Source organism: Idiotropiscis lumnitzeri, chromosome 6, assembly GCF_059441095.1.
Source record: "Idiotropiscis lumnitzeri isolate Australia: NSW breed Sydney's pygmy pipehorse chromosome 6, RoL_Ilum_1.0, whole genome shotgun sequence".
In the NCBI taxonomy this organism is placed as follows: domain Eukaryota; kingdom Metazoa; phylum Chordata; class Actinopteri; order Syngnathiformes; family Syngnathidae; genus Idiotropiscis; species Idiotropiscis lumnitzeri.
Genome location: NC_142396.1, coordinates 163,727 through 184,484, shown reverse-complemented (window position 1 = coordinate 184,484; position 20,758 = coordinate 163,727). Strand labels below are relative to the sequence as shown.

General features: G+C 53.3%; 2 protein-coding genes and 1 pseudogene across 5 annotated transcripts; 2 read left to right on the top strand and 1 right to left on the bottom strand.

Annotated features, from left to right (window-relative positions):
* The first annotated feature begins 478 nt into the window (after positions 1–478).
* On the top strand, positions 479–11,932 carry LOC148334325 (son of sevenless homolog 1-like). Of its 3 annotated transcripts, none has more exons than XM_088299241.1 (24): positions 479–1,084; positions 1,624–1,749; positions 1,833–1,964; positions 2,056–2,220; positions 2,357–2,542; positions 3,455–3,598; positions 3,780–3,890; positions 4,333–4,431; positions 4,781–4,908; positions 6,216–6,510; positions 6,602–6,968; positions 7,634–7,715; positions 7,788–7,904; positions 8,290–8,393; positions 8,473–8,695; positions 8,774–8,893; positions 8,975–9,137; positions 9,206–9,323; positions 9,395–9,567; positions 9,632–9,748; positions 9,977–10,253; positions 10,417–10,461; positions 10,673–10,794; positions 11,294–11,932. In XM_088299241.1, exons 1-24 carry the CDS (start codon positions 905–907, stop codon positions 11,723–11,725), a joined length of 4,026 nt encoding a protein of 1,341 aa, XP_088155367.1. In that variant the 5' UTR covers positions 479–904; the 3' UTR covers positions 11,726–11,932. The 3 variants fall into 3 exon arrangements, with proteins under 3 accessions (XP_088155367.1, XP_088155366.1, XP_088155368.1); XM_088299240.1 differs by having other exon boundaries at positions 2,333–2,542; XM_088299242.1 differs by lacking the exon at positions 10,417–10,461 and having other exon boundaries at positions 2,333–2,542.
* A 162-nt stretch (positions 11,933–12,094) lies between these two features.
* LOC148334324 (gem-associated protein 6-like) lies at positions 12,095–14,072 on the bottom strand. The gene is made up of 2 exons (XM_088299155.1): positions 13,654–14,072; positions 12,095–12,584 (listed from the first exon to the last, which is right to left on the bottom strand). Exons 1-2 carry the CDS (start codon positions 13,785–13,787, stop codon positions 12,140–12,142), a joined length of 579 nt encoding a protein of 192 aa, XP_088155281.1. The 5' UTR covers positions 13,788–14,072; the 3' UTR covers positions 12,095–12,139.
* Positions 14,073–14,913: 841 nt separating this feature from the next.
* LOC148334323 (UDP-N-acetylglucosamine transferase subunit ALG13-like) lies at positions 14,914–19,838 on the top strand (annotated as a pseudogene). The gene is made up of 23 exons (XR_015844034.1): positions 14,914–15,055; positions 15,180–15,263; positions 15,372–15,422; positions 15,537–15,583; positions 15,699–15,771; positions 15,854–15,935; positions 15,990–16,155; positions 16,213–16,267; positions 16,373–16,490; positions 16,570–16,634; positions 16,740–16,840; positions 16,949–17,034; positions 17,103–17,406; positions 17,490–17,594; positions 17,789–17,942; positions 18,027–18,192; positions 18,302–18,369; positions 18,448–18,516; positions 18,579–18,714; positions 18,775–18,894; positions 18,973–19,224; positions 19,336–19,443; positions 19,519–19,838. The product of XR_015844034.1 is annotated as a UDP-N-acetylglucosamine transferase subunit ALG13-like (transcript).
* The last annotated feature ends 920 nt before the right edge of the window (positions 19,839–20,758 follow it).

The following is a 20,758-nucleotide window of genomic DNA, read 5'->3' as shown; positions in this document are numbered from 1 at the left end:
CTATTTTGGTGACGTGGCTGTGTAGAATCAAGGCACACAAAGACGAAGAACCAATCACACCTACCACCAAGTTTGAGTGTTCAATCAACCGACCAAGCATGTCTTTGGAATGTGCGTGTATTTTTGTTCTTCAGTTTTTTTTTTCAGAATATTATTAATATTTCCCCCTCGTTTTTGGAATATTCCCCAAAACAGAAACTCATTACTATGTTTTTCAGAAATGTTTTTTTATTGTAAAAAAAATTATGACGACAAAAAGATTGGGAAAAACAGAAAAAAAAATCTGAAAACAGGGTAACAAATAATAAAAAAAACAGACAAATCTCCCCCAAAAAGAATTATTCAGAAAATGTGGATTTTGGTTGTGCGCGTGTGTGCGTGTGAATGCAATACGCTTCTGTAAGAAACAAGAACAGACGAAAAAAGACTCAAATCAGACACCGCCTCTGTGCGTCCTGACGTCATTGCGCAAGCGCAGACGCTCCGCCGCGGAGGAGCAACACACACGCGCACACGCACTCACATTACCAAGCGAGTTTCCGCATCATCGCCGGCAGCTCGGAAAGGATCCGCGGACTAGAACCGGACAAACGGACGCTCCGGGACTGGAGCTGCGACCTCCTCCTCGTCTGAAGTGGCCGCCACAGGTGCCCGTTCCAAAACCTCCCCGGTGCCGCCGAGATACCTAACCGGCTACGGCAACCCCAAGCCAAACGGATGGCTGCCGCCCGCTAGCGGGCTAGCAAGCAAGCTAGCTGGCAGGCAGGCAGGCGAACTCATCCAGTGGCAAGCGGTTAGCATGGGGCGGCTAGCGCTCCGAGCGTCCAATTAGCCGCCTAGCTGGCCGGTTAACGGCTAGCTCGGGTCGTCACGTCTGGCGGGCGCAGAGGATGCTTTCGGCTGGATGTGCCGAGGCTCCCCCCTCCGCCGGAACTGCTGCTCGGCTGCCGTCCATGTAAAGACACCAGACCCCCCCCCCCCCCCCCCCGCCATCATCATGCAGGCTGCCCATCAGCAGTACGACTTCTTCAGCGACGACAACGCCGCCAAATGGAGAGGCCTGCTGGTGCCAGCACTGGACAAGGTAACAAGCACTATATATATATATATATATATATATATATATATACACATATATGTGTATATATATATGTGTGTATATGTATATGTGTATGTATATATATATATATATATATATATATATATTATCAAAAAAGTCATTAAAAAAATAAATAACAACAAAATAATAAAAAAAAGGGTTAGGGTTATATATAAATATATAATGTGTATATATATATATATATATATGTATATATATGTATCACATCTAATATGGTGCAGTATTTGCAAAGTATGCAAATTCTTTTGGAGTTAAATTATTTAATTGCGTGAGTTTAAAAAAAAATAATAGTGTGACCTTTTTTTTTGCGTCTTGTATCCGAAAAATACTTCATATACTAATACAAGAAGTCATAACAAATTAAAGTCCAATGAGGCATTTTTGCGAAGGCAAGAACTAACAAAGATGCTTGGAAAACAAATGAAAACAAACTGAATTTCAAGCGTAAAAGCCAAAAAGAAATGAAAACTAACTCTTGTCGCCCTGGTGTGCGTGCATGTCAGGTGCTGAAGCAGGTGCACCCTAACCTGGTGTCCCAGCAGGAGGCGCTGCAGTACATTGAGGATTTGATCTTGCTGCTGCTCAGCATGTTGTGTCAGGCTCAGCCTCGCAGCGTGCAGGATGTGGAGGTGACACACACACGTGCGCACACACACACACGTCACGTCACGTCACGTCACCGGGTACGCGTGTGCGCCTGCTGTCCGAACAGGAGCGGGTCCAGAAGACTTTCCCCCACCCCATCGACAAGTGGGCCATCGCCGATGCTCAGGCTGCCATTGAAAAGAGGAAGCGCAGGAACCCGCTGGCGCTACCCGTTGACAAGATCCACCCGCTGCTCAAGGTAAGCCACACACTCGAGCGTTGGGCCGTAAGCGAGCCACGGCGTGTCGGCGGCGCCGCCTTTCTCCAATGGTGCCTTGTGCCGCCGCTAGGAGGTGCTGGGCTACAAGGTAGACCACCAGGTGTCAGTCTACATGGTGGCCGTGCTGGAGTACATCTCGGCCGACATCCTCAAGCTGGCAGGGAACTACGTGCGCAACATCCGCCACTACGAGATCTCCCAGCAAGACATCACCGTGGCCATGTGCGCCGACAAGGTAGCGTCCGCCCGCCTCGCCAACGTCCGCGATCCCGTCGGAATATCCGCGCTTGTTCTTTTCATTCTTGTTTCCGCAACGAGCAAATGATGCGTTTGTGCGTCGCGTTCAGGTGCTGATGGACATGTTCCACCAGGACGAGGACGACGTGAGCAGCTTCCCGCTGACGGACGAGGAGCCGTCGGCCAACGAGGAGCAGAGTTACTACGAGCTGGTGCGAGGCTTCATGGCCGACGGGCGCCACTTCCTGCGTCAGCTGGAGCTCGTCATCAAGGTTTTCCGAGAGCCCTTCAGCGCCAACGGCATGCTCTTCTCGCAGCACGTACGTACGCACGTACGTGCGCCTGAAGTGGGCCGATCGCGAGGCACTCGAAGGGAAACAAGCCCTCGGAGTGTTTTTTTTTTTTTTTAATGTCGTGTCCGCGCATAAAGACAAAAGGTTTAGGTGGGCGAGTTGCACCCTTCGACGTCATATGCCCACAAAGTGTGCACAGAAAATATTTGGAAGGCTTCTTTCTTTTGTCAACGAATGTCATATTATGCATTTAGACTTTGAGAATACGAGATGTCTCATATATTCCACCTGAGTTTGCCCTAATCTGCACAAGAAATTCCAATAATGTTTCGATTGAGCCGTTGGCCGCGATTCATGAAAAGCCATTTTTCGATTTCAAATCGGTTGCGTTACGGTTGAGCTCGTTAGCGGCTGTCCGAGACGTTTGTGACGACTGCCGCGTGCGTCTTGCTGTCCGAAACGAGCGAGCGACTTTTGTTGCGAAGTGAGCGAGGTCGCGTGGACGCTCAAGTCGAGTCGACGCGCCGCCTGCTGCGATACGGCGAAGGTGGGCCGCGACAGACCGATTAGAGGCGGGGCTTCTCCTTCATCGCGGCTGGTGTTGCTCAAACTTTGGCTAATGCTAAACGCCAAAGCTGCCCACTTGAGCCTTTTTTTTTTTTGCCGGTCAGGCCCCGCCCTGCAGCCACGATCTCTGCGCCGTTCCGGCCACGACCCTCTGTTTATTTTTTTCTTTTTCATAAAAATTGGCGGCCCCCGACCCCGTAAAAGTTGGAGGAAAATATTCAGTTTGTGGGTGACTTTGTTGGTTTCGGAAAATGTTAAGTGCCGCAAACGCATCAGCCTTCCCTTCCGATTGACGAAGCCGCCGGCGCTCTGGCTGTGCCGATCCCCGGGCGTGGCGGCGTGCCCCTGACCTCTTGACCTCTGTCTGCTCAGGACGTGGAGGGCATCTTCAGCCGCGTGGTGGACGTCCACGAGGCCACGGCCAAGATGCTGGGCCTGCTGGAGGATGCCGTGGAGATGACGGACGACGGCAGCCCGCACCCGCTGGTGGGCAGCTGCTTCGAGGACCTGGCCGAGGTTGGCCCCGCCCCCCCGCAATCACACCTTTTGCTTTTTTGCTGTTGTTTTAGTTTTTTTTTTTTTCCCCCTCTCTCTTCTTTCCAACTTTCTCGCTCTTTTACTTGTTTCTCGCTAATGTGAGCAATGGGAACTAATGTGGTGTTCTCTCCTCCCGGCCGTCACTTGACCCGGCGCGCAGGAGCTGGCTTTCGACCCTTACGAGACGTACGCTCAGGACGTACTTCGCTCGGGCTTCCAGCAGCACTTCCTCAGCCAGGTCACCAAACCCGGCGCTGCCTTCCACCTCCAGGTGAGCCCCGCCCACTGACCTCTGACCTGACCGTGTCATCAGCAAACAAATGAAGTTCATGGTTGGCCCATTCCTGACTTCCGAACGGGACAATATCTCAAGCTTGCCGTTTGGTTCCCACGTGGTATGGATATCTTTCGAGGGCTATTTGAGAGCGTTTTCCAGACAAATAAACATTCTGTTGGAAATTGGACATTGTTTTGCTCAGGATTCTCAATTTGTTCGGGGACCTCCTGGGCCCCTCGAATTCTTCTCCTTAACACCGCCCCCCCCCCCCCCATGCTTTCGGAGCCCTGCAAAACACACAAAAGCATTTCAGTGCGCTGTGGGCACGAGCATGGCGGCTCATTATTATCGGATTGAGATTTGTCTTTGTAGCGTCGGTCGGTCGAGAGGATCAACGGCATCCCGGTGACCCGATTGCTGCTTGTTGTGTCCGCAGTCCATCTGCGAAGGCTTCAAGGAAGCCGTGCAATACGTCTTGCCTCGACTGCTGCTCACGCCCGTCTACTACTGCCTGCACCTCTTTGACATCATCAAGGTAACCAAAAACTCTTCCTCACCACCATCGTCATGCATGTACAGCATTTTGTTTTTTAATATCACAGTGTCATGAAAAGAAATAATCATGTTCCTGGAAAAGTTTTTTTTTTTTTTTTTTGTGGGGCTGCAACAGATTGAGGGCATTTGAATTCTTTCAAGTGACAAAAATTATGAGTTGAGGTCCCAGATAGGTCACAGAACAAATGAAGTTTTGGCCACCAGATGGCACCAAAGCTATTTGAGGTGCTTTGGCCTGAGAACCCCCCCCCCCCTCCCCTCACCCCACACACAAACGCAAGAACAAACAATGATGCTCAAAACCGAGTGCACGTGTGTTTGTGTTGCAGCAACTGGAGGAGAAGAGCGAGGACGAGGAGGACAAGGAGTGCCTGAAGCAGGCCATCACGGCTCTGCTCAACCTTCAGAGCAGCGTGGAGAGGATTTGCTCTCGCAGCTTGGCCAAGCACAGACTCAGGTCCGTATGGAAAGTTCCACTGCGGGATTCCGCCCATTCTTCGGCTCCCCGGACCCAAATAGAGCGGGCAGGGGCGGCCGGGGCAGGAAGTGACGAGGGCAGCCAGTAAGGCGGGGCGGTTCTACTCATTGTTCTTTTAGCAACAAGAACAGGAAGGAAAAAAAAAGACGTAGACAAGTAGCAAACAGGTTTGAGGAGAGCCGAGGCGGCTCAAGTTGAAAGGTGGAGACGAGCTGGACGATGGACGGGCGGCTATGAAGACGTGAGTGCGCCTAGCCCCCCTTTAGCATTGCCGCGTTGGCGTCCCGTGACGCGTCGCGTTCATACCTCAGGGCGTTATGTGCTAAAGTGATTAGCCGAGGATCAGCGCACGGCGCTTTCATTCTCTGGCTTGTGGTCGCCTGCGTTGCCGCCGATCCGTCGCCTTCCTCACTTTGGTCACGTGATGATTTTTGAGCAGCATGACAATGCGAGTCGGGATGACATCCAAGACTTACTGAGCGCTCGTTTGTCACGGTGGCGAATGTTGCGTTCTCGTCACAAATGTAGACGGTCGCAAAACGTTTGCCTGCACAAGAAAAAAAAAAAAAAAAAGACCTTGAAACGTGCTTTTCTACTGCCGCAATTGTTTGCCACCGAGCGGGCGGGGCTTTCGATTCTTACCCTCGATTCAGAGTTGGTTCGATGCCACAGGATCAAGATGCGGTCTAGAATCAGGACCTCGCTTCAGCCAATGTACTACAATGAAACATTCCAAGGTGCAGGACTAGAATCAGAACCGGAACTCGGATCAGTGTTCCAAGCAGGATCAGTACTTTCTCCTGCAACACGTGTATCGTTTGATTTTAAGTTCTGAGGATCGTGGTCGGAACCATTTCTGCGTCAAGACCGGGATTTGCCATCATGCTAGATTTCGGATCACTGTTCGAACTGGGTCCCAGACTAGGGTCGGTCCGAGATAAGGTCCATCATCAGGTCTGATAGTGTCTTCAGGACCGGGACTAGAATCACGTCCAGTATTTGGATCAGTGAAAGAATCAGAATTACTCACAAACAAGGGTCCAGGAATAGGGTCAGTCTCGGACCGGGTCCAGGAATCGGACTTGAATCGAGTCCAGGGTGAGGAGTCGAGTCAGGATCGGGACTACAACCGAGACCGGGGTTCGGACTGGAGTCACGGTCACGGGACCTAGTTTAGGCTCAGTACGAGAATGCGGTTCAGAACCAGGATTTGGATTAGTGCTAGAATCAGGTTCCGGTTTTGAATCTGCGCTTTTGGGTCACGCGGCCGCTGTGGTACGTTGCAGTGAGTCGGCCTGCCGCCTGCACAGCCAGCAGATGAAGGGCAAACATTTGGCCATCAAGAAGATGAACGAGATCCAGAAGAACATCGACGGCTGGGAAGGCAAAGACATCGGCCAGTGCTGCAACCACTTCATCATGGAGGGAACGCTGACCCGAGTGGGCGCCAAACACGAGCGCCACATCTTCCTGTTCGACGGCCTCATGATCTGCTGCAAGTCCAACCACGGACCGCCGCGCCTGCCCGGCGCCGGCTCGGCCGCCGAGTACCGCCTCAAGGAGAAGTTTTTCATGCGCAAGGTTACAAAAGCGACTGAAAATCTTGATTTCAATCCTTTCCCCTCGATTCCCGTGTTTGAAAATTGACGGCCTTTTTGCATCCCACCGCAAGGTCCAGATCAACGACAAGGACGACAAGGAGGGCGAGTACCGGCACGCCTTCGAGATCATCCTGAAGGACGGCAACAGCGTGGTTTTCGCGGCCAAGTCGGCCGAAGACAAGAACGGCTGGATGGCGGCGCTGGTGTCGCTCCAGTACCGCAGCACGCTGGAGAGAATGCTCGGCGCCGCCGTGCTGCAGGAGGACAAGGACGAGCACGTGCACCTGCCCGCGCCGCATCTCTACCGCTTCGCCCAGCCCGACTCCGAGGAGAACGTGGTCTTCGAGGACAGCGTGCAGTCCAAGTCGGGCATCCCCGTGGTCAAGGCCGGCACCGTCCTCAAGCTCATCGAGAGGCTCACCTTCCACATGTATGCCGGTGAGTACGCCGGCGCGGAATTTGGGTCCGCTCAGCCAGCGGGACCTAAATTTAGTTTCGGGACCGGAATGAGGACTCGGCTCGGCGGATGTCATTTTTAGTATTTGACGAGATTTGAAGCTTAAGACCTCTCGAAAGAGTAGAGGCGGAAAGAAAAGAGCGCCGACGGAAGTCATTTTCGGACCGCCGCAAACCCGAAAAGCAGGCGGAGGAGCGGTAGTAGTGCAAAAATTGAACGCTTCGTTTTACAACATAGTCATCAGAAAAAAAAATGTCGCTTCCAGGATATGAGTTGGACACGCCCCCCTTTTCCCTTTTTGCGAGCGTTCCTCTCCAAATTCATGCCGAAAATGATTCAAATGTGCCGAACTGTGTTTGTGTAAAGTGGTCCAAATCGTGGCGCTGTTCCGCTTGTAAATGTTATTTTTGTGTGCGCGTGACAAAAAAATGGATGCACGATCCAAATAACGCTGACGCGCTTGGCAAATGACGGAAGTTCGCTGACACGCCCACCACTGATAAACAAACGGACTTGACTTGACCAGACTCGGGATGGGTTCAGGCTTGGAATTGTGATGAGTTCTAAAAGCAGCAATCTGGGTTGTTGCGCGATGTGATGCGTGATCGTCGCCATCCTTCTTCTTCTGCCGTCCTTCCTCCCGCAGACCCCAATTTTGTGCGAACGTTTCTAACGACCTACAGATCTTTCTGCAAACCGCAGGAGCTGCTGGACCTGCTCATGGAGAGGTAACACGCGCACCTGCGCACACGCGCGCGCGCACACACGAGAGGGATGACTCATAGCGCGCGTCGCTTCAGGTTTGACATTCCTGAGCCGAGGCCCAACGACGCGGATCGTCCGGACGGAGGCGAGCAGCCCCTCAGCGCCGAACTCAAACGTTTCCGCAAAGAATTTGTGCAGCCCGTCCAGCTCAGGTATGCCAACAACGGTGGTGGAAAAAGTCTGCACACCCCTGCTCAAACACTGACTCATAGACCGGATAGTTTGTGGTTGCACACCCTAACCAAGTCTTCAGAATGAACCGTTGGACTCAAGTGCCCAAATCAAGTTCAGCGGTTCCAGGACGCTTTGCCGTGGCCACTTGCTGCAGACCGACCCCAAAAAACATCCGAATTTGATTTAGGGTTAATTAGAGGACCCTGAAATGTCCGAAGGTTTGCGTGGGATCGGTTGACTCTGAGCAGAGCCAACTTCCCGGTTATGGGGGGTGTGCACACTTTGGCAGCTTTATCAGAATCAGAATGCGCTTTGAACAGGGGTGTGTGCACTTTTCATAAGCAGCGTGTATTCCTCCGCCAGAGTTCTGAACGTGTGCCGTCATTGGGTCGAACATCACTTTTATGACTTTGAGAGAGACGCTCACCTGCTGCGACGACTGGAGGACTTCATCGCTTCCGTCAGAGGTGTGCGGCCCGTCGGCGCCTGTGTGACACTGGAGGAGGAGAAAAACCCAAAACAAAAGCGCCTTTGTCGTCGTTCCAGGCAAGGCGATGAGGAAGTGGGTGGAGTCGATCACAAAGATCATCCGGAGGAAGAAGCAGGTGGCGGTCAGCGGACCGAGCCACAGCATCACCTTCCAGAACTCGCCGCCCGCCGTCGAGTGGCACATCTGCAAACCGGGGCAGCTGGAGCACTTTGACCTCATGACGCTTCACCCCATCGAGATCGCCCGGCAGCTCACCCTCCTCGAGTCGGACTTGTACAGGTGACAAAAAAAGCGCCCGTGAACTCCGTCGCCCCGAGCGAGCGGCCGATCGAGTCGTGTGGCCCGTTTGCCGCGCAGGGCGGTGCAGCCGTCGGAGCTTGTGGGCAGCGTGTGGACCAAAGAGGACAAAGAGATCCATTCTCCCAACCTCCTGCGGATGATCCGACACACCACCAACTTGACGCTCTGGTTTGAAAAGTGAGGGCCGCCGCCTCCGCTCTGCCGTCGCCGCCGGCTCCGCCCATTTCTCCATGGCCATCTCCTGTGGCGGTGGCGCAGGTGCATCGTGGAGACGGAGAACGTGGAGGAGCGAGCGGCGGTGGTGTCGCGGATCATCGAGATCCTCCAGGTCTTCCAGGAGCTCAACAACTTCAACGGAGTCCTGGCGGTGGTCAGCGCCATGGACTCGTCGCCCGTCTACAGGCTGGACCACACCTTTGAGGTGAGCGCGCCGTCTCGGTCGAACGAAGATTAGTTGCGTTTGTCTCACTAAATTGCTTTTTGCTTCAGCAAATTCCCAGTCGTCAAAGGAAGATTCTGGAAGAAGCTCACAAGCTGAGTGAAGACCACTACAAGAAGTATTTGGCCAAATTGCGCTCCATCAACCCTCCCTGTGTCCCCTTCTTTGGTATGAGCCGACTTGTCTGTTCATGAAAGGGTCCCGGAACGCTAATAAGTGCGTGCGTGCGTGCGTGGCAGGCATCTACCTGACCAACATCCTGAAGACCGAGGAGGGCAATCCGGACTTCCTGCTGCGCCACGGCAAAGGTTTGATCAACTTCAGCAAGCGGCGGAAAGTGGCGGAGATCACGGGCGAGATCCAACAGTACCAGAACCAGCCGTACTGCCTGCGCGTGGAGAGCGACATCAGGGTGGGCGTCACCGTGGTCATGTTTGCGGCGCCGCCCGCCCGTCTTGACGTGCGCCGTGTTGCAGAAGTTCTTCGAGAGCCTCAGCCCCATGTCGGAGCTGTGCGAGAACGACTTTGGCGATCGTCTCTTCAACAAGTCTCTGCTCATCGAGCCTCGCAACGCTCGCACGCCGCCGCGCTTTGTGAGTATTTTGTAACGGCTGTGAAATGTTTTTTTGAATATTCGGCACGCCAAATTCCACCAACTGTAAGATTCGATTGTTGGCGTTTCACGCTGGAAATTTCCATCTGCCTGCCCGGTGCCGTGAACGTGCAAAGATGTGATCGACGTTCAAATGAAAGACAAAAGTTCCAAGGCAATTGAAAAGCAAATAACGCCGACGACAATGTGTGCGGACTTTGACCTTCAGGCCAAGAAGTACTCGTGTCCCCTGAAGTCTCCGGGCATCCGTCCCACGTCGGCGCGCCCCGGCGCCACGTGCCACCCGACGCCGCTGCAGAACGAGCCGCGCAAGATCAGTTACAGCCGCATACCCGACAGCGAGGCGGACGGCCCCGACGCCAGCTCGGCTCCCAACTCCCCCTGCACGCCGCTGACTCCGCCCCCCGCCTCGGCCGCCTCCAGCTCCACCGACGTCGGCAGCGTCTTCGATTCGCCGCAGGCGCCCAGCAGCCCCGCCCACTCCAGTAAGCGCACGATTGGCATTCGCCTGGCTAACGTTGATCATCGGCCTACGTCCTGTTTCTCAAGTGAACTCCGACCCGGGAAGTGTTGACATTGTTAGCTTAGCTTAGCTTAGCACGAACGCCTGCTCGTCCTCACGCTCATTCTCTCCTCTTCGTCCCGCAGCTGGCGACGCCATCTTTGGCTCGGTCTGGCTGCCTCATGGCCCACGTTAGTATGACCCCGCCCGCCGCTTCCCCGTTTCCATAGCGACCGTCAGCTCGCCCCACCTCTTCCTGTTCCCATCGTAACACTCATTAGCGAGCGTGACGCTTTTGCAGATTGTTCCCTTGAAATGCTGGACCTTCATCCTCATCTTCGTCGTTTGTTGTTGTTGTCGTTTGCGATGTCGCTGACGCCGCGGCGTCCCGTTTGTCGTCAGGGTCGTCGTCCGTGTCGTCCATGGTCTCCTTCAGCCGCCTCGCTGACGACTCTCCCCTGCCGCCGCCCGTGCCGCCCCGCAGAAGACCCGAGTCTGCGCCGGCCGACCCGTCTCCATCCAAGGTTCTGCTCCTCTTCCGGTGACAAACATCTTTGATGGAAGCCTTATTGGTTATGCCGCACCTCATATTGTGCAGGGCGGGCTCCGTACATTTGGCAAGCTTGTGGCTTTAATGTACGCGCGATGAGACCGAGGCAATTAGCATCTTGGCATGCGTCTAGAGTCCGATGCCACGGAGAGAAGCTGGTCACTTCAAACAAAATCAAATATTGCTTTTTGTTTGGTTTCCTTTTTTTTTTTTTTTTCATTCGTGCGTGTGCGGTTCCCGCATTTAACGTTGCAGCTGAAAAGCATATTGCATAGGCCATCATTGTGATATCAATATTTTTTTTTCTATATCTCGCAGCCCTAATTATGCTCAGTAATATGATTAACATAACGAGGATGATGATGATTTTTACAACAATGTGATCGCGTTGGTGGTGATGCTCGCCAATTGTGATTCCGATGAATGTCGTTTTTGGGACAATATGATCCGATGGTTCGTCTGTGATGTCTCAGATGTCGTCTAAGCCGGACAGCCCGCCGGCCGTGCCGCCTCGCCAGCCCACCTGCAAACTCCTGCCCCCCCGCTACTCATCGCTGTCGTCGTCGCCTCCTGACAGCCCGCCCCTGCTTCCCCCCCGGGAGCCGCTCAGCTCGCCCCTGCACCTCCTGCCGCCCCCCCAGGGCCGCCTCCGCTGCGAGCTGCCGGCCCAGGCCTTCTTTCCCGCCGTGTCCTGCCTGGGCCCCGCCCCCACCTCACCGCCGCCCGCCTCCGTCAGCCCTTCCCCCGCCTCCAGGAGGATGCCCCTCCCCTCACCTTCCCACCTCCTCCCGCTGGACGGCCCCCCTGTGCCGCCTCGCCACGGCGTGCCCAAGCTGCCCCCCAAGACCTATAAGAGGGACTCTCTGAGCCACACCCCCTTGCTGGACACACCACCTGCGGTGTGAGGGAGGGGGAGTGGCCGATCTAACGCGACACTGCTGATTGTGCACACACACACACACACACACACACACACACCCTTCCCACCACGCGCACCGAAGAATGCGAAGCCTTCAGGTGCCGGAACCAGCGGAACCAAAGGTCTCTTGCGTTAGACTCGCCACGGTTCTGCTCTGACTTCTTTTGTCACAAGGGAATAAAAATTGTCGACGTCACAAGCGCTACGTTTTCATTGGGGGGGGGGGGGGGGGGGGGGCAAAAAAAGCGATGTTGAGATACGTTACGAGAACAAAAATGAACCAATTTGGATGTGCATTGCCCACGTATCGGATCGGGTCTCTGGGTCAGCAAAAACTCAATCACGTGACCTGGACTGGGGTGCAAAAACTTTTAATATCTACAGCAAACAGGTGAGTTTTTCAGTCAATCACAGAGGGCAACTTTTGATTGAACAGAGGACAGGAAGCGCGTGCGGGCGAGGAAGCGGCGGCAGCTTTCCGTCCCTGAGCCGCTTCCTGCTCTCGCTGGCCTTCCAGCAACTTACGCACTCGCTCCAACACCATCGGGTTGGCGCCGCTGCAGTTGTCCGGCCCATAGGGCGGCGCCAGGGTGAGCGCGCCGGCCACCGTGAGCCAGTCGCCGCACTCCTCCACGGGGACGCGGTTGCTCTCCAGCCATTGCCGTACGGCGGCGCGCCGCTGCGGGTCCGGCCCGCCGGGCGTCGGCGGAGGGAAGAGCTCACGCAGACGCCGGTCCGTGGTGTCATCGGCCTCCTGTAGCACCTCCACCCGCCGCACCGCGTGACCCATCACCACCCGCACGCTGCCGACGCCGTCCGCCTCGCCGAAGCTGACCAGGACCAGGCTGTGGAGGGCACAAGGGTCAAAGGCTTATCTGAACGCTCAACATAAGACTGAGACAATTGCACTTGGTGTATTTTTAAACAATGCCCTTGCTAGCTTAATGCTAACAACATATTGTAATGGCCACCCCCCCCCCCCCCCCACGACATCCACTACAATGTGGTGGAAAACGTCATTTCCATGCGGTGGTGAGCATCTAGTCGTGGCGAAGCGCTGCCAGTTGCACAACATTCTTCTGATATGTCTGCATCATACTTTGCTGCCCCCTGCTGTCTAAACTTTTGACATTCTAGTTTCAGGGGCCAGCGACCTGGCGGCCAGTTCTAAAACTAGCTGACCAGTAATCGGACATTCCGATTGTCTGGCAATGTTGTATGAGTGATTTGGAAATGTACACTGGAAATAAATGGATTGTTATTGATGCGCTTGCTAATCATTTGAAAACATGGTCATGAATTATTTGAAAATAATCATTCAAGGTCATCTGAGCAAATCTGTTACTTGAGACGTGCGTCTCAAACTTTGCGTTCCTCAGCAGCCAAACAGTTCTCCGCTTCTCTTCTCCCTTTGAAAAGTCAAACATTGTCCAGGCACACGTGTTGCGAGGCTCTGACAATTCCCAAATTCAAAGTTGACAAAAGGGAAGATCACCTTTCAATTTAATGTTATGTGAATCGACTTTTGTTTTTAACTTTGCAGTCATGATGGTTGAACTTTTCAATCGCTTCCGAGGCCAATTTTAATGATGGCCCGTAACTGATCTTAATTGTTCCTCATTTGCTAATTCTTGTCCGGTTTCTATGCATGTTTGAGTGGCAACGTTTCCAATTAAATTTGATTTGATGAAAGTTGCGGCAACTTGAAACAAAAAGATCAGAGAACGTTTGCGAACTTTCTTAATGTTCGTCAAGGGGAAATGATGGAATCAAAAACGCTCCGAATCAATTCCTATTTGAAGTCTGACACTATTATTTGACATTATGTTGCCAATATGTTTGGACCGAGCAAGACTGTTACATTTGCCCCGTTCGTGGGGAGGTGCTCGTGCGTCCGCGTGCGTGTTGACATGCCTGGCAGAAACGGGATCGACAGTGAGAAGCCATCCGGCCAATTCTTTTGCCTCCTTCCCCGCCGTGACTTGGAGCTCTTTGTTAATATACGTCGTCCACTGCAGCGGACCCAGGTGGAGCCAACCGCACTGCATTTCCCGCAACGTAAAAACAAAAAAAAAAACAACTACAAACAAGCACACAGACCACCGCTAGCGTTGTGAGTGTGGCGAGTACGCTCGCTGACGCTTCCGGGTTCTACAGGAACGACTTTCCGCTCCAGTTACGGTTCCGCTTTCGAAAACGGGACGTACTAAACAAAACATGGTGAATGTTCATAAATATAAACTGAACTAATTAAGCATCGCTTCGACCAAATAGCCATAAACATGTACACTACACGAACCAAATAATCATCATGCATATATGCTATGTCTTCAGCTGTTGTTCGTACTTCGAATGCTTCCGGCTTCACCGGTGGCATTCATTTTTCATTTCCGCTCTAAAAAAATACGATGCAGTGAAATGAAAAATCTAAACATCGTTTGATTTTCAATTTTTAATTCTAAAACAAAAATAGAAAATAGTAAGAGACACAAATAGAGATACGGCTCATATATTTGTTTTAGATTCCCATTTCTCCTGATGACCAGCAGATGAAGACAGAGTGGTGCTTGAAGACGCGAACTGTACTCGAATGTTCCATTTAATTTCTATTCAAGTACCCCAAAACGCTAAGTACACGTGGAGTAATTTGTTGCTATCCTCTGTTAAAGAAAAAAAATACTATTACAATAAATAAAATAATCAAAGTTTTTTTTTTTTTTTTAAACTAATGAAAGTTCACTAACGAAAATCTGAAATTGCTTCTGAATGCTTGGGGGGGCGCTTTTGTGTATATGGAATACCTTATAGAAATGGAAATAAAACTATTATCAAATGAAATTTATTCATATATAATTTTTCTCACATAAAATACAGCTCAAAGTGTACAATAAAAACGCCCCAATTACAACAAAAAACTAAAACCCACGTGTCTTAAAATAGTCTGTAAAGCCGCCCCTATACCATACACACAAAAAACAGTAGTTTTCAGCCCAGTTTAAAAAAAAGATTTGACGACTTTCTGGTCGATTTTTTTTTTAGCTATTTTTGTTTGTTAGTTGTGGTGACGTCGTCGTCGTCGTCGACTTGTCGGGCGGGCGGGCATCCCCGCAGGTGTTTTTGCGGCTGCTCGTTAGTGCTGATCAAGTTGATTCGGGCGCGCTCGGCCGACGACGACGACGACGACGACGACGACGGGATGCAAAAAGGCCTCAAAAAGTATTTCGTCAACATGGACGACTACTTGGCCAGCCTCGGCCTCTACCGCAAGATGGTCGCCAGGGACGCGTCCAGTCTCTTCCGGGCCGTCTCCGAGCAGGTCAGACGACCCGGGTTGGGTTGGCTCGAAGCTCCCAGCCAAGGCTGGAGCTAAGCAAGCTAAAGCTAAAGGCTTGACAGAGGTTGACTTCAATTCTGTTTTTTATTGTGGTGTGTGCGTATAGTTGTACTACTCTCAAAACTACCACCACACCATTCGTCAGGCATGTGCTGACTTCATGCGGGCGAACACGTATGTCTTCGAGCCGGTGAGTTTTGCGTGAAATGACGTCATACACGTGTGACGTCTTACATGTGTGCCACATGTATGTGAGGTCATCTCATGGCTGGGTGATGTCACCTGTTTTGTTTTCAAGTTCGTGGAAGGCTCATTTGAGAAGTATTTGGAGCGTCTGGAGGACCCCAAGGTGCGCACACGCGCACAAAAATGGACATGCGCACTAGCACACAAACACGTAGCAAACACAAGCCCACGTATGGTAATGAGCATCCAGCAACACAAATGAACGCATGTGTTGCAGGAGACGGTGGGCCAGGTGGAGATCAAAGCTCTATCTCAGCTTTACAGGTGATGCTTGTCAATCAAACGCCAAGTTCGGCCAATCAGAACGCACTGCTTTGACGCATTCAAGTGCGTGCATGTGTGTTTGTGTGTGTGTGTGTGTGTGTGTGCGCGCGTCTAGGCGCTGCTTCTTGATTTACCGTTATCCCGGGAAAGCCGCCACCATCATCTCCGAGGAGGATTTCGTGGACAAGGTGAGCCAGGCTCCGCCCCCCCACTTTCAGTGATGTCACTGGCCACGTATGTTGCTGCGGTAACTGCACGCGTGTTGCCCAGGTAACCTTGTCCTGCTCCATCAACGGTCACTATGACATCGTGTACCCCAGGAGCTACCCTGCCTCCGCTGCCCTCTGCCAGGGTGAGTTCAAAGGTCAACTGTGGCAACGCAATCTCCTGACGTGCGTGCGTGCAGCTGTCGTGTACGAGCTGCTCTACACAAAGGTGTTCGGTTGCGACGAGCCGGAGCTCTCTCAGGCCACGGAGGCGTTCAGGGTCGGAGGTCGTCGCTATCGGAACAGTCTGTCCGCGTGTAGTGATGTCGACTTTGGCTACGACGTCCCTGAGGACAGAAGTCAGAGGTGCGTGCGTGCGTGCGTGCGTGCGTGCGTGCATCACAAGCGTGTTCCGTTGTGCAGGGATGAAGCGGAGTCCGGCGAGGAGAAGCTTCGAGTGTCGTCTGAAGACGTCAAGGTGAGAGCAATTGATGACACAGAGGCCGTGCACTTCTTGTGCGTGCGTTTGTGCGAGTACATGTGTTTGTTGTTGACCTTTGCTGACCTCTTCCTGCGAGGTCAGCCGTCGTCCGAAGCGCCGTCCGCCAGCAGGCTGTCTCTGCCTTACAAGGTGCTGAAGTCGCTGGACGGCGACGTTTACCGAAACGTCGAGTTCGATGTCTGGCAGGACACGTGCAAAGGTAGGGTGCAAACGTGGCCACCCTGCGGCGGCGTCTTGATGATAATCATGATGATGATGTCACATCGCCTCGCCATCAGAGATGCAGAAGACGGACTACATGGTGTTCGCTGGCCGACAGTACTTCCTGGGGGACAAATGTCAGGTGAGCTGGCGAGTGCGCACACGTTTGTTGGTGTGGCGTCATGCTTCTGGTTTGGCATCTTTTGCCGCGTGTGCGTGTACACGTGCGTGTGCGTGCATGTTTCAGGTGCGTCTGGAGCCCAAAGGGAAGTATTTCAACGCCTTCATCCAGGAAGTGGGAACACACTCGGCTGCTGTCACCGTTTTCATTGAAGAGCTGGGAGAGAAGTAGTCACGCACGCACGCACACGCACAAAAACATCCGTGCGCACGCACACACAGACCACTGCAAGTGTGCCCGTTACGAGACTGAGGCGACCTTCTGTCCGCCGTCAGACATTTGGTTCCCGTGACGGACGTGAAAGCCGTCAATCCTGTTCTGGCGTGGAACGCGCCGGCTCCGCCCCGCAAAGGCGACCTGGGTACGTCTGCCCCGCCCACGTCTGCGTCCCGCTTCCCATGGACTCACCTCCGCTTTCGGCTGTTTTAGACGGCGACGCGCGAGGTCACCAACGGCATCAGCGCCATCGTTACTTCAGGAAGTCTCGAGGGGGCGGGGCTGTCATCAAGGGGGCGGAGCTGGCGGCGGCCCCACCCTCCTCCTACGGCGGCCCGGCCCCCGCGCCGCTCCCGCCGCGCTTCCAGCCCACGGGCCACCCCCGCCCCCCGCCGCCGTCCGCCGGAGCCGTGCCTTTCGACCCCTACGCCCCCCCGCACCACCATCACCATCCGCCGCAGCAGCAGCATGGCCACGCCCTCGCCGCCGCCAGAGCATCCAGATACGGCGCCGCCAGGTGGCCGCAGCGCCGCTCGCATGCTCGTCATCGCCCGAGCGTACTAACCGACGTGTGCACGTGTGTGTTTGGATTTGGGTCAGAAGCTCCTCCCGCTTGGTGAACCGCCACCTGATTGGTCCTCAGCTGACCTATTATCCACACAGCAGGCGTTACTACGACTACGACAACTACGCCTTCAGGTCTCGGTAAGAAGACGCCGTTTCGCATGGATGCTGAGTGGGCGGAGTCAAAAGCCCGGCGCACACGAGGCACACTCGCCTCCGCTGTTGGCGTAGCGACATAAAGTTGCCAAACCCCCCCCCCCCCCACAATCGGCGTGCGGCAAAGTGATGAAACATACAACTTTGATGCTCGGCGCCGTCCTCCATTTTGTGTTCAGTCGCAGTCGGCGTCATCTGACGGCGGCGCTCGCCAAAGGTTGTCCCTACTTCAACGAGGACGACGCGGCCGACCCGTCGGCGGAGATGGACGCCGCTGTGGCGTTCTACCACATGGACGACCCCAACCATGACGTTTTCACCACGCTCGCCACGGCACGTGTGCAAACCTCTTTTCGTTTGTCTCGTCTTTGTGCGTGTGCTTGACATGTCTTCTTGTGCGTCTTTTTGACATGGTAGGGTTCTTCCGTACCACAACCGGTGAATGTGGCAGCCCCGCCCCCTCCACCTGGCTCCTCCTTTCGGATCCAGAGAGGCTCAGGGGGGCCACTCCCGTCGGCGGGTGGCGCCCTCGTGTGTTCGTCAGAGGAAGAGCAGGACGATGCCAACCCTGATCACGAGCAGGGTGAGCTGTGTGTTTGTGTTGTCCGTCAGATTGCATGTTGGGCATTCGGCGTAAGTCACATGACGTGGTCGTCCCCTTCGCCGCGCTAACCCTGAAGTTGATGTTTCAGATGCCAGCTACCAGTCGCCAACCCTCTACGCCAGCAACGGTGCTGCCATCGAGACCCCCGCCGCACAGGTAACGTGCGCGCCGCGCCGCTGCTGCAGTCACGCCATTAAAAGTGATGACATCATCATCATCATCATCATGTGACAGGACCAGGAGGAAGAAGGCGTGGCCGAGTCACCTCCAAGAGCTGACGTGGGCTACGGCTACGCACAGCAGGTGCGCATGCACACACGCAGAACAAAGTTGCAACGATGCAAACAATATGGTTGTCAAGTTAGGCGGTGAAGCCGATAGCGGTGATTTCTTCCTCGCCGACGTCCTCCTCTTCTTCTTCACCCTCATCCTCATCTCGTGCGGCCGCATCCGCTCACACGGCGGCAGCGGCAGTGGCGGCGCACGCTCAACCTCGGCCAGGTGCGTTCGGGCGCACGCGCGCTCCAAGCTGCGTATGTGCTCATGTTGTTTTGCTTGTAGTTGCCATGGCGATCCCAGACGCCACCCCCTGGATGGTGAATGAGTTGGGGGAGGGGCTGTGCTCGATGGTAGCTCCGCCTCCTTACTCCTATGACCCCAACGGCAACGACCTACCCAGAGGTGGGCGCATCCAGGACGCTTGTCCGTTTGCGTGATTATTTGCTTTTCTAATGATTGCCGTTGTGATGCTCGTTGCAGACTGTCGGGTTCTTCAGTATTACTTCAATCTTGGAGTGCAGGTCGTGTCGTTTTCGTGTCGTTTTGGTGTCGCGTCGTTTTGGTGTCGCGTGTCAGCGCGCTGACATGGTGATCTGTCTCCTCAGTGGTACCATCAGAGCTGCTGGCAGCAGCAGCAGGCAGCGGCGCCGTACCCCCACGCGTACACCCCCGACGGCGCCTACCCCTACCAGCACTACCCCCCTTACCTCGGCCACGAAGCCCCCCCACACCGTGAGCTCATTTGTCTCGGGAAGGCTTCTGATATCAGAGCCGCCCCTTTTGTGACCGAAAACGTGACGTGATTGCAAACGTCTGACCCGCTGGGCTTTTGTCCGTCCACAGCTTCACTCCAGTCCTCTGCCGACGCGGGGCGCGGACCTCACCAGCCCCCGCCTTCCTACCCAGAATCCAGCAGGACTGTCGAAGCTCCGACGGACGCACATGGCGGCGGTCGGTCGTTCGCTTTTGGCGTCGGGATGATGCAAAGTTGAACGGGATCCTTAATGTGCTAATTTTGTCTTGTAGGCCCCGCCCATTCACTGGAAGGCTCCTCCCTCAATGCACCCCTTTCAGGCCCCGCATTGTACCCGGACCAGATGGCCCTGCCGTCTGTGCTGCACCTCCCTTATGAAGCTCCACCCCCAACTACCTACCTGTCATCTGCTCCACCCCCTCCATTGGCTCACTCCGCCCACCACCCTTACCACACCCACCACACCTGCATGCCCCCCTCTGCGCACTGGGGAGGGCACACCTCTCGGGTCTACTGCCCCACCCCCAACTCCGCCCACATGGTGAGCTACATCACGGCTCCGCTCACACACTTTATCCCACCTAGTGCTTGATGCACATGTACTAGCTCGCCCAAAAAGTTGAGTTGTTTGGCTCGTTTGAATCGGTTTTCGTGGTAACCGGCAAAACTATGGCATCTTTTGAGTTTGTGGGTAGCCAATCAGAGCAAGAGAGAGAAAAAGGGGCGGGGCCAGTCCATCTGTTGTTGAAGGGATGTTTTTGTTACTACAACACGGTGTTTTTTTTTTTTGTTCGCTTGATTGCAGGGAAAATAAAGTTTGTCACAAGCAGAAATCTCGCCTTCATCTCGCTATTGGATGCTCAATTACTAGTATCACTTTTTCGCTATTGAATATATTCTCACCAGTTCCATAAGCTTCAGTTGTATAAAAAAAAAAAAAAAGGTTTTCTATTCATGTTAAAGTAACCCTTGCCCAAAAAAGAAGTCAATGAAAGAATGGTAGCAAAACCAGCATGACATTTCGAATCAAGGCCATTTCCTTGGACAACGCTTCGCTCACTTTGGTCCATTTCCACGATTTAAATCAACCACATTTTTTCTTGTCAACTTTGTTGGAATTATTGACACAAAATAATACATCCTCAAAAAGTAAGAGTGGAAAAGAGACGCACAGAGAATATAAAAGTTGTGTCGCTATGAACAAGATCATTTCCCATGACAAAGCCAAACGAAATATAATCTAGATTTAATTAGTTTGATTATGCATTCTAATGGGAAAAAAAAGTCTATGCGCTTAATCTTTGAGGTTACGTCATCATTTACGGTGCAGATTGTGAAGGACGGTAAGTTTGTCTGAAAGTGTTTGCCATTCACTTTATTTATGGGGATTGGATTTGTTTGTCTGCACTAAAGTCATAATTAAAACTGCAATGACAGTCAAACCAGCACAAGCAAAAATATTTGTCCAACTTGAGTTCATTCTTGCAACTGTTGATGAGGGGCTTCGTTCGC